The sequence below is a fragment of the Psittacula echo genome (genome assembly GCF_963264785.1).
Source record: "Psittacula echo genome assembly, chromosome: 2".
Lineage (NCBI taxonomy): Eukaryota > Metazoa > Chordata > Aves > Psittaciformes > Psittacidae > Psittacula > Psittacula echo.
In genome coordinates, this window is record NC_137737.1 from 115,685,742 (window position 1) to 115,698,346 (window position 12,605).

The 12,605-nt window shown below is 45.8% G+C and overlaps 1 protein-coding gene across 1 annotated transcript in view; it reads right to left on the reverse strand.

Annotated features, from left to right (window-relative positions):
- Positions 1 to 10,513, reverse strand: part of GAREM1 (GRB2 associated regulator of MAPK1 subtype 1) — a 106,351-nt gene extending 95,838 nt beyond the window's left edge. Inside the window, exon 1 of the mRNA XM_080610093.1 lies at positions 10,139 to 10,513. Within this exon, the coding sequence (XP_080466219.1) occupies positions 10,139 to 10,259 (121 nt within the window). The 5' untranslated portion in view covers positions 10,260 to 10,513. The remainder of the gene's footprint in view (positions 1 to 10,138) is intronic.
- Positions 10,514 to 12,605: the final 2,092 nt, after the last annotated feature.

Here is a 12,605-nt window from a genome sequence, read left to right on the forward strand (position 1 = left end):
ACAGCACAGTGAAGAAAATCCCATCATGCCTCACTTTCCCCTTGAGGTCACATTTATCTTTGCTCACAGGCCATATAGTCTCAAGATACTTTGCTAGACATTGACAGGAACCCAAATGATATCTGACAACGCAACCAATAAAACATGCAGCAGAAATTATCTGTAACTCCAGCTCACCCTACATTCAGCTGCAGCATGTTGCAGCTTTGCTGTTTGTCTACAGCCACCACATCCTGGGCTCAGTGACTGCAATAACATGCATGTGTAACTAGTCATATTTCATATTTTCATTACGGAACCTTATCATCTCTCCAAGTCACATACATACTGATGCTTTCTATATTTTCCTGCCATGAGTATAATGTAGCTTCCCATTCAGATACCAAGACAGAAAAAGGTCTGATCACAATGAAATTATATAAATGCAACTCCGGTAAGATCTTAGACAAGATCAGTCTGTGTGGTTATGGCCCCCTTCAAAGATGAAAAAGGGTATTTTGACCTTTTAATAAATAGAAGCCTGAACAAAACTGTTAAGAAAGAAGCAGGAATAATATAACGTTTTGGAAACCAGTCTTCCAGCAAGGAATACACGTAAGATTCTCCTTCTGGCTAGTCACATCGTATAACAAATGGACGAGGATTACTATTATTCTTACACAGCCTCTCCACTCACTGTCAAGCAAGCAGTCACTGCTGGCAGACAAATGGAAGCATTACATGCAAAGCCTACCAATTCACATCCAAGTCCTGCCAGCAGAACTCCCTTTACTGAAGTTAAACAAAACAGCATGTCAACAGTAAAGCGTAAGACTCCACAGAGAGAGATCCCATGTCATCTGTGCTGATATAAACCATCCCTCTGCAGTGATGCCCAGAACACCTGTCTCCTTCTAACAGCAATGAGCTGTCATTCCAATTTCTTGTCTCAGTGACCAGAAACTTCTAAGTCTCTAGAAGCATCTGAAATAACTTTCCCTGCTTGTTTTCTCACTTCTGGTAGCACATGCACAGCTATTATTCCTGCTACAATCCCAGCCAAACATCATGCTGCTTTCTGGTCCAAGAAACTTGATTTCCTCTAAGCTGAGGGAAAAGATGAGGGCAGGGAGGGATGGAGAAGCAGAGTTTGCACAGGAGCTGTAAGAAGCTGGAGGACAGGACAAGAACACAACAGCAACGTGCCAGTAATGCTGAAAGAGGTGAAAGGAAGGACTATCCTATCTGAAGGCAAGATAGGATAACAAAAGCAGAAGCTCCTTGCACTGCTCCATTCTGCTACTGCTAGACAGTACTGGGTGCTTTATCTTAGAGTGACCTTGGAAATGACTGCAGATACTTGCAACACCTACTGGAAGCCTGCAAGTGCAGGAGAAGCCTGGGGGATGAACTGAATGACACAGAATGGAGCCAAGGGCTCCTCAAATCCAACCCTCCCCCAAAGTGACCCACTGAACGACACAAAAGGAAAGTAGGACATGAAGAAAAGATCTGTGCACATGTGCTTTTTTCTTCCCCCTCTTAAAAGTTTCCTTTATCTTTCCATCCTGATATTCCCTCTTTCAACTCCAAAACAGTGAGGAGCCAGGAAGCCACAAGAACAGTCAGTGCCTGCTTTTAGGGGGGCAAGTAAATAAAATTGCCAGCTGGACCAACAACAACAAGAAGCTGCAAACAGAAAAACAAACACATGAGAGAAGGTATCTGAGCATTTGTGAATTCCTCAAAAAAAGTTCCTGGAAGTAATTTAGTAACTAGGTATTTAGGCTGTATGACTCTTACAAACCATGTTTCAGTCTGGCAACCCAGCTTGCTTCAGCACTCAGCAGCAGCCACAGCAGCACAACAAAAGAGGGGATGCTTGGATAAGGCCAGCAAGGCCTAAGTCTGAAGTGACTATTTAGGGTACACGTAGGAACCTTTCTCTGTTAGTACCCTCAGGTAAGTCTTGGGCACAGTGTCTCTTCCTTCAGGTCAGAGTGAATAAGAGCACCTTAGGGTGGTTAAACTCTAGACGCTCTCCAACTAGCCCATACCCTGTTTCCAGAAGGGAACTTGTGTCCAACACTTTACCTTCAGAGGATGTACACTGCTGCACTGCACCTGGATGGTGCTTTCCCATCTCCTTCCCTGGAAACTTGCTGCCCACCGAGCTACATCCTGACCCACACCAGGTACATGTGTTGCCACAAAGGTGCACAGACAGCACGCAGAGCAGCATGTGATGCACACTGGCCTGTGAAAGGTGATTTTTAGTCCCTTACTCAGCTTTTCTTCCCACTCCCCCAGCTCTGACTGTAAGGAGAAACTCCCCAACTTCCCCACCATCACCTCCACTTTGCCAGAACGGTTTCCCCTGTTTGTTTCACAAATAAAATTGCAGCAGGTTGTGTTTTACATACTGTTTACATTTGAGTCACTAAGGCATGCCCTAGCATGAGGCAATTCCAGTATCAGCTTCATCAGGCTGAGCTCTCGGGCATCTTCTAGCCTCCAACGCCATATGGAAATGTTTATCCTTGGTTCTCTTTAGGAGCTCAGTGACATCCTCACAGGCCAAGGAAACATTCAGAAGTCTGAGTTCTCCCTGATTACAACCTGCACCAGTTAGTTATAACCCAGGAAAGAAAGAGACAAACAAAAAGAGCACTTTTCAAACAATTTTGCATTTCCTGGAGGTTTGCACCTCCAGGAAGCTCCAAGTGACCTTCCCTGCCACATTAAGTTTTGCTGCTTTTCCTGGCAAAATCACCATCCACTCCTCTGCTGAGAGCGCATCAGCTCTTGGCAGGTCGTGCATACGCTGCAGCCCTCTAAACTCACAGCTCTGGCAGCGGACATTTCATGTGTGCATCACGGCTTGATCCAGACACCCTGTGTCCATTTTGCAGGCTCAGGAGCATCTCCCCCCGCACAACAGACTTGGCCTGTGAATGTCTGTGCGATCTGGCAATTCTTGCTGCCCATCTGCAACCTGTATAACACCTCTATGCTCATTTCTCCCACACACAGTCAGCCGGTGCTGTTGGTGTTTACCTGCTAAATGCGGTTACCTCCTTCGCCTCACAACCTTCCCGAACGCAATGCACTGATCTCTTTCTGAAAGCCAAGTTTCTGATCACTCCTTTGCACAAACTGAAAGGCAAAACAAACTTCAAGATTAAGAGGATGGACTCCAAACCCTCAGGAAGACATTTCTACCCTGCAGCAACAAGCCTGACAGGGCGATATGCCATGCAGCAGCAGTACAGGAGATCTTGAGACAAAGCAGCTATTCTTTCTGATGCAATGCCTCAGCCAAGCATGCAGGTGCCCTGGCAAAGCTGTGCTATTAGCAGTTTTATGCCGACGTGCACACCGCCACAGAGCCTGCAAAGCAGATGTGGCCCTGATTGTCAGGAAAGACACACTCTTCAATCTGCTCATACATCTCAATTCTACATTGCTGTACTAGGCCTTCAGATTAGCAGCTCTGGCTTACAGGCAGAGGTGCAGTACAGTTAGTTCCACAAGCTTTTCATACTGTAAATGGTATGAAAAAAATCACAGACCACAAATGCTACAGGAAAGTCTCTCCAAAGGGAAGCACCATTAAAAGCAAAAATTTCAGACTTGAAATATTGGCTGACTGGGTTTTATGAAGGTTCATTTTGAGTCATATGCAATCCACATTAAGATGATGAATATTTTCCTATAGGGGAGAGACTTAAGCTGCCCTAATCCAACCAACTTGTTACTCCTAATGCCAAAAGGAAATATAGCAACACCCATACCCTTCGCTGCTGACAAACCACCACTGGAATGACTGGAAGACGCTGTAGCTCTTCCCACAACTTCCATCTAATCCTGGAGCACCAGACAATGTTGTCCAACACCCTCCAGCACTTTGTCTTGGCATACTCCCTGGAGTTGCCTTTGTTGGGCTATTACAGGGAGTGCCGACTCACATAATCACCAAAGCCAGAACACCTAGTTCCAGAACAGCACTTACAGACAAAGCATAGAACAACAAACCACTTCTTTCCTATGCTAGACTTGTACCATTCCTTACTACTGTATCTTGCAACAGCAGCTTATGATTCATCACACCACATCTGGTTTAAGATTAAGGGTTTTACTAACTGCTCAAGACACCTTAATTCCTTTCATTTATGTACATCTTGTGTCTTATCTGAAAGCTACATGTAATGAATAATTTTAAATGAAGGAAAAAAAAAAAAGCCAACAGACTAAGCTTCATCTAGGACTTTATCCATGGATTTAAAGTTAAAGCACTTGAATTCCAGTTAAGAAAAGACTAATGGATTTTCACCTTCCAATACTCAAGCTGCAGAATTATCCAGGAAGTTAGTCCAGGTATGTACACAAGGGCTTCACCTAACTTTAGACACTGAAACAAAGAGCCACACTCTTTGTGTGAGAAAGAATGGGTCACACACAATAGGCACTGTGCCATATAGTAACCACTGGCACTATGCAGCAAAGAATGGCAGAAAGCATTATGGAAGAAAAGAATATGAGCATTTATTAAGTACGCAAGAAACAAGAGCAAGGAAGCTATTTTGCATCTTAGCAGCCCTACCACACTACCAAGGGTCCAGTGCAGCGCAAGTGGCATAGTGGTTAAAGAACATGCAGTACACACTATCGTACATTAAATCATTGCCAAACACGAAAACAGCTGAAAAGAGCCATGGAACTTTGGGTGTAAACCAGGTATGCTGCTGAACTCTTGCTGCCTCGCTGGAGGCAGAAACTCCGAGGAGTATAAGAAAAGGTGCTGAGAATAGGTGTTGCCAAGTTACTAGCCTCCATCTCCACAAGGGCACTATAATCTTCACAGACACCATTAGCTGCAGATTTTAAATGAATTAAAAGCTTTTCCAGTAGAATTTCCTGGAATACATCTCTGCCAGCAGGGGGAAAGAAAAACAGAACCAAAATGAACCAAAACAAAAAGCCAGGAGCAGTGGTTAGTGGCAACCTGTCAATTGCTTTTTCATTCAATTGCCTTGATAGAAATAGCAGACCACAAGGTAAAGGAGGAAAGAAGAGGAAGCAAGGAGGAGATGCTTCTGAGATCACACTCTAATGGCAGAACACACAGGTATAAACAGTTGGAGTTTCAAAGCTGCTCAGCACTTAAGACAGAAGCCACGTGGATACAATCTCAAGGGTTTTTGCCTTTGAATGAGAAGCACTTGCCCATCTGCCTAATCTGCGAGAACTCTCATCTACTACACCATAGTTTACAACAGAGGGCCACACCTAAAGCAGGAAATCAGATCATGACCATTGCTCAGGGTCTGAGCATATCTGAAACCTCTTTCTTGGTCCACTCAAAAGCTTTGCCCTACCCCCACATGATTCCTTTTAAAAGATTTATTCAATAGCAGACTACTGAGACACCCTGCACTAGCTTCTCGAAAGAAGGAGGTCATTCAAGACAATTAAAGCACGGACAGCAGCATTCAGACCTTGAAAGAATAAGTCTCTTTGTCATTTCAAAGTATTGTTCAGCTGCACAGATAACCCACATTTGTGAAGTGACGCAATAAGAAATCTTCACTATGTACATGGACACGCTGTTCTATTGAGTATGATGTTCTCTGATAAGCTGCAAGGGTGCTCGGTTTACAGATATTTGGAACTGGAATAAGCCCTACCATAATGTGCTGCAGGGAACAATAGTCCTCTGAACGTGACTGGGGTAGATGTATGTCACCAGGAAAGGTTTTGAAATAGGAGAGGAAAGAAAAAAAAAAAAAAAAAAAAGAGAACCTGAACCAAAATAAGTAAGAATATCTCTTCATCCCCAGGAGCAATAGCAGCATGAACTCACCATCCACCCACTGCTGGTATTCACAAGAGTTCACTCAGGGGTAAGAAAGAAGAAATCACCCTTTAAATTTGTTACCTATTTTATAGGGTTTTCCTTCCTTTATAGCCACTAATTCTGTCACTTCATCTTACAGCAACCACACATTTACAATGCATAGAGAAGAATTTCCTTTGGAGTCTCAGTGGCTCACCACAATCCATGCTCTCCCTTCCTGAAAAGTTCAGGATGGTTTCCCCACCAAGCATAGCAGGGAATCACTTCTCTACAAGTTGAGGACAAGTGCTGCTATGTCTGATCCCAAGAGCACCTGTTACCATAACGTCTTCTTTTGGTTTAGAGCATGTATAAATATGTTGTGGAAAAAGAAGAAAATCAAAGGACCACATGCCCTCTCAATCCCAGAAACTCTAGTCTTTGTACACAAGCTAAGAACTTCTGTGAACGCTTCCAGTTCATACCCAATCTGTGTGTGAGAACTACCTACTTGCACAGGCTGCTCTTTACTTGTGGAAGCACAGCAACAGCAGCTGAGGCAAACAGAGTTCAGCTAAGAAAAAGCACAACAGACAACAGAAGGAAGTAGCGAGCTTACAAAAAGAAAAAGAAGCTCGGCCTGAAGCTCTATGCAAAACAGTATTCTCCTGATCTTAAGCCTGGCAGCATTTCTCTTCTACCCTCCACAATTATCCTTAGAAATGTAAGTACCAGAAATGCAAAGTCCTAAGATAACCACTCACAGTACAGTTTCAGCGCTAACAAGAAGATACAGTCACCGCTTCGCTATTAGCCTTTTCTACCGATGATCTGAACCCTCCCATGCATCGAAGTTTTCCCAGAGACCACCAACGCTCACCTTTTGCCCTGCTGCAACAACGACACTCTGATAAGAGCTCTTTCTGCTGTGGGTTCCCAGAGCAAAATCTTTTCCCCACTTCACCCACCCACAGCCTCTCCATGACACTAGGGTGGGATTCAGCTGTGACAATGCACATCAGGATGGCAGGGGGCGAGGACAGGAGAAACACAGCACAAAGCTTCCTCCTTGCTTCTTTTCATCTGAAACAACCCACTCGGTGAACTCCACAGCATGAAATAAAGCCCATTCAGTTTCTTTGATATGGTGTTTAGCACTCTTTCAGCAGTTTTGTATTTGAGTTATCCTCTAGAAGTATTTAAGCTGTTATGTATGTTGGGAAAAAAAAGACATAGAAAAAACGTTTGCTTCCTCTCAAGTGACAGCTTTCCCCCCTCAACTATTTATTCAATTAATATAACAATATTCACCAGCAAAATATTAAACACATGAACAGATGAAAACAAAACTTATTACTTAACAGCATCCAAAAGCATAACCTGGAACACAACTAAACCGCCTTAAAATTTCATCTTAAAAAACAGAAGATGACATGTTTATTATCTCTAGATGGATAAAGTAGGCACTGATGCCTAACTACTTCCAACTATATCTTGATGTAACAACAGATTACTTCCTCCCATACCACCACGAAAACTCTCCATTCTTATCAGAGGACCAGATTTAGTGTGCATAAATATTTCATAACTTCATACTGTCAAAGACATCAAACTGAACTACTTTAGGGCATTTTCCAGGAGCTCCACATCCAAACTCAAAGAATAAAACTGCATTCACCATATCCATTCTCTCCCTTCAAACCAAAGGACCTGAAGGTGAAGCAACAGTAAAAAACTGGAGATCTTGTGTGTGGGCATCATCTAAGAACATTACCTACTGAGTGCTAAATGCCATTAAGAAATGTAGAAACCACACAGTGACTGTTACTGTGAAGAAGATGCATCTCCAGATTTTTAATCCTCTTCTACACTCTGCTTTTCCAGAAGGACTGAATGCTGGCTTTCACCAACACTCATGATGCCTGAAACAACCAGCCTAGAAACAACTCGCAACTACAGACAGAAGCCAGCCATAAAACCAGAAGGTGACTGAAGACAGACATCTACAGGTGGTTTGATTTCCAACAGCACAGAACACACGCAGCTTCCGCTGATGTGGAGAGGAATTCAGCACCTGAGGAGGAGGCAAAGCCATTTCAATGCAACTGAACCCTGACACATCCATGAGTACCTGACACACAAGATGCTACTTTATTAACAGAGGTAGCCTTAAACTTCCTCAGCACTGAATGACACACATCTGGATTGGACTCTGCATTTGTTTTCTTCAGCATTACATCAAGAATTCTCTGACAGTTTCACTTAGCTTTTCAAGACAAGGACAGGGATGCAGAGCAACCATTCCAGGACAGCAGGGGCTCCAGTCAGTTCTGCAAACACTGCACCTTCCCAGCTTTCCCGTTTTAAGAGGCTACGCACTGATTGATGGTTGCTTTCCCAGACAACCTCCTCTGGAAATAGAAGTGTTCTCTTGGTACCACCACAACTACGGCGTCTGCTTTCTTTATGAAATATTGATTTGTCTGCCATCAGTAGTCCCAGAAGTTAAAAGGTACATCCATAGGAGTAGGTAAAGCAGACCCACAAGCCTCTGCCTGCATGCTGAACTGGCCAGACCTCCACCAGCTCCAACCCAAAGCCCTTAGCACAGTGCTGCACCTGAGCCTGCCTTCTCACAGGGTTTAGTGTGGGGCTGAACTATCACTCGCAGGGCACCTACACCAACAGCTGCCTTATGTCTGGCCATCTCAGGACATGGGCAAAAGACCTCAGGTCTGTTTACTACATCCACTTGCCTGTGCATCTGCTGTGTGACACATGGGACAAAAAAGCCTTTGCACAAAACACACATCTTCGTTTCCCTGATACTTACAGGATATTCCCATCACCAGGTCTGACACAACACCAAAACCCCCAAAATTAGTTGCTTCAAACCCTGTAAACTTTCTCTATCCACAAAGCTCTTTCAGGTCTCTTCCAGTGAAGCAAGACAAGACGAGTAGGAAGATTGGGAAGTGTAACATAGAGAGAGGGAAATTAGTAAGTCATCAATACATACATCCTGTTAAAGCCTGAATCACTGCCAGGAATCTCAAGTAAATTGACAGCCTTAAGTGCAGTGACTGGAGGCCATCTTAGCTGTTTCTAGTGACAGAAGGTATTATCACGAGGTACTCCTTAACATACCAGCTTTGCCACTCTCACAGGACAATATATACATCCCACAGTATGAAAAACAGCCAGCTGCAGTGAAAAATGCAAAGAGGCTTTTTTTTTAACCTGTTTCTGAGTGCCAGCTCTGAGGAAGCACTACAAGGGATTGGAAAAGTACTGCATAATTAAGGGACAAAGTCAAAAAAGCCCCAGCTTGAATCATCACTGGATTATGGGAACTGCAGTTAAGTAATAAACCGATCCTGGTGTTGGTCTGCACACCGGGAGTCACAGAGGACGATGCCTGTGCTCATTTTCAACTTTTCAAACCAAGACAAAACTTTATAAGCAATCTGCTCTATTACACCTAGCAGGTACAACGTAACCTCATAAGCCGGGAAATTAGAAACCCTGCCATTTTTTTCCCTGATTTATGAGTTATCTCCTGCATTCCCTTAGAGACAGGGGAGTTAGTTTTCATGGCGCTACCACGCAATGCACACACATGCAGTTATAAAGCAGCTGTCTGAGCCTTTATAAGAAATTCCCTTTCCCCCTGTTCTCTGTGCTGACATGTTGCTTTCTAAGACACGCATCTAGGAAAGGTAAAACGCTGTCACAGCTATTCTGCCAGACTTGTTTCTGATTTCCTGGAGTAAACAAAAAGCTGCTGACTTGGAAACGGCAGGTGAGCACTCAACTGAACAGTAACAAAAAGTTATCTGGAGACCATAAAGGCTCCTCACTCTACTCCTCTTTTTACAAATCCGTGGCTTTTTTTGTGAAGCATAACATATGGGATTTAGCCTACTCGGGCTAGTGAATACTTCTTCTTATTTGGCCTTGGTACAGCACCACCTCATCACAGCACTGGCTCTCTAGTACTGAAAATGCCCCTCCACGCTTTCACTTGAGACTGCAAAGACCTTTCTCGGCGGGCAGCTGACAGCAAACAGGCTCCACCGAGCTCCCCTGGGGACACACGGTAAAGGGGATATTACCCAGGTATTCTGATGCAAAGCATCACACGGACTCCGAAGGGAGTGGAAGCCTTGCACCGGCACCCGGCAGCGGCAGATGTCGGTGTAAGGACCGCTCGGGAGGTGAAGCCGCCGAGGAAAGGGGGTGCCGCGGGGGCTCTGTCAGCCCGCCCCAGGAGCGCCGCCCGGTGCCCGCCCGCCCGGCCCCATTCCGCAGAGCCCCACGCACCGCTGTCCAGCCGGGCGATCTGCGGGAGTCGGTAGGTGCTGACGAGCAGGTCCAGGGGAACGGCCACAGCGCTCCACTTCATGTCCTTGAGGCTGCAGCCCAGCGGCGGGCCGGGGTCCATCTTCCCGGCCCGGGGAGGAGAAGGAGAAAAGGGGAGCCAGACAGGCAGCGCTGGCAGGGTGCTCCCACCCGGGGGGGCTTCAGCCAGCGGGCAGGGAAACGGAGGGAAGGACGGAGGGAGGGAGCCTGCCTCGCTCAGCGCCGGCCGCCCCGGGACATGCCGGGCTAGGCTGAAGGGGAGGCCCGCTGGGCTGCCGCTGCCGCTGCTGCTCCCGCCGCCCCCCGGGACCGGCTGGGGCCGCCCGCCGCCGCGCCTGGCCCAGGAAGCGCCATCCCAGCACTGACTAATCAACAGGGTGCGAGCAACGCCTGCGCAGCTGCCGCTCCTCCCCGCGCCGAAAAGGAAAGTGCCGGGCTGCCCGCCCGGCCCGGAGCGCCGCCGCCAACCCTGTCCCTCTCACTCCACCCTCCGACCGCTCGCCCGACCTGCAGCCCGGGCAGCGCCGCCGCGCAGCGCCCCACCGGGGCGAGCCGAGGTGGCCCCGTCCGTGCCTGGGGACGCAGGTTGGGGACGGGCATCTCTCGGGGCACAGGGATTTATAGGGGCTGCTTCACTGCAGAAGGGGACGGGCGGTTCGTCTGCTGCGCGTCTGCATTTGCAGCTTGGAGATAAAATGTCTCGTTTCATTCATTAAAGCAGTCTTCAGCAAGTGGGTTGAGTTGTGTCTTTGCGCTGTTTATGTCTTCACAGTCTTCTGTGTACACAGGCTGAGAGAGTTGGGCTTGTTCAGCCTGGAGAAGACTCAGGGAGACCCTATAACAGCCTTCGAGTGCCTAAAGGGGGCCTCCGAGAAGCCTGAAGAGGGACTTCTTACAAGGGCATGGAGTGATAGGATGAGGGGGAATGGATTTAAACTGGAAGTGGGTAGATTTAGGTTAGATATAAGGAAGAAATTCTTTACTCTGAGGGTGGTGAGACACTGGCACAGGTCGCCCAGGGAAGCTGCTGCTGCCCCATCCCTAGCAGTGTTCAAGGCCATGTTGGATGGGGCTTGGAGCAACCTGGTCTAGTGGAAGGTGTCCCTGCCTGTGGCAGGAGATTGGAACTGGATAAGCTTTAACGTCCCTTCCAAACAATTCTATAATTCTATTTAATTTAGCCTAGGAACTTTGCCTGTGAAATTCATCGTATGTTAAAAAAAAAAAAATCCAGTTAGACGGCAACTTTGGTTATATATCTACTATTATATCTGTTATTATACTTTTTATCTGTGAAGCATGAATGGGCATTTAAAGTATGAAGAGTGATGCATAGAAGTTAGAGGAAAATCTTTGACTTACTTCTATCAATCATAACTACCGCACCTGCAAGTATTACATGTATTGTGTATTCAAGCGTCTTCCAGCCACAGGGGAATTTAAAATAAACTACTAGTTCTCTTTTCAAAGTGTCTCATGTGATGAAGTCTTATGTGATCTTCCTAAGATATTTTATTTAATGTTATATATTTTAAATGCATTTTTATTTCAAGACTGCTAGACTGCGGAAACTCTGGGAAATGAAACCAGAAAAACGAACTCCTGAGTGGTGGCATTGCACTGTGCTTAAGTTTATTTTGCTCACTCTTGTGTCAAAACTGTTTATTTTATTGCAGCAAACTTGGCCGCATTTACGGCTGTACTGTTGACTAGAAACATAAAAGTGCCTTTCAGTGATTTGTAAAATGACTGGAAACATCCGCAGCTAACATCTCTCTCCAGGCTCTTATCTTCCACGGTGTGTGTCTTTGGGACTGCTGGGACAGCAGAGCTAAGGGAAGAGCTGTTGTAGGAAGAACTCTCCCACTGCTCTCCCTTCCTCACGTGCCTGGTGCAGGGCCGGCCGCTGGTGCGTGCCCTTGTAGCTGCGAGTGCCAGCAGCACCGCCAGCACAAGGAGGGCAGGGACAGACACGCTCTTGTTCTGCTCTTCTGAAAACAGAGACTGGGACTTTATCCATGCTCTCCAACATAAAACAAAGACCCTGGAAGCACAGAGGATTACAGAAAACCCCAAGTTTTGTTGCTTTAAATGGGTCTGGGTTGGTTTGAACCTCATCCTGATGCAGGTCTGTGCTTTAGCTCCGTAGTTCGGCGCTGGGATTTCCCAGCACTATGGTCTCTATGCTCAGTCATGATGCTGTTGGATTCCACCTACCAGAACAGTTAGCTTTAAAAATACAACACTGGGTTATAATTTTTTTTTGAAGTAGCTTCCCTTTTACAAAGCTCCCCAACAGCTTTGAACAACTTAAGTGAATTAAGCTATTGAAGTGCAAAGTATAAATATAAATTTAATATAAATATAAATATAAATATAATAGCTAAAAGCAGTATTGGTGAAATAGAGAAAGCTAAAGCATGGGTTT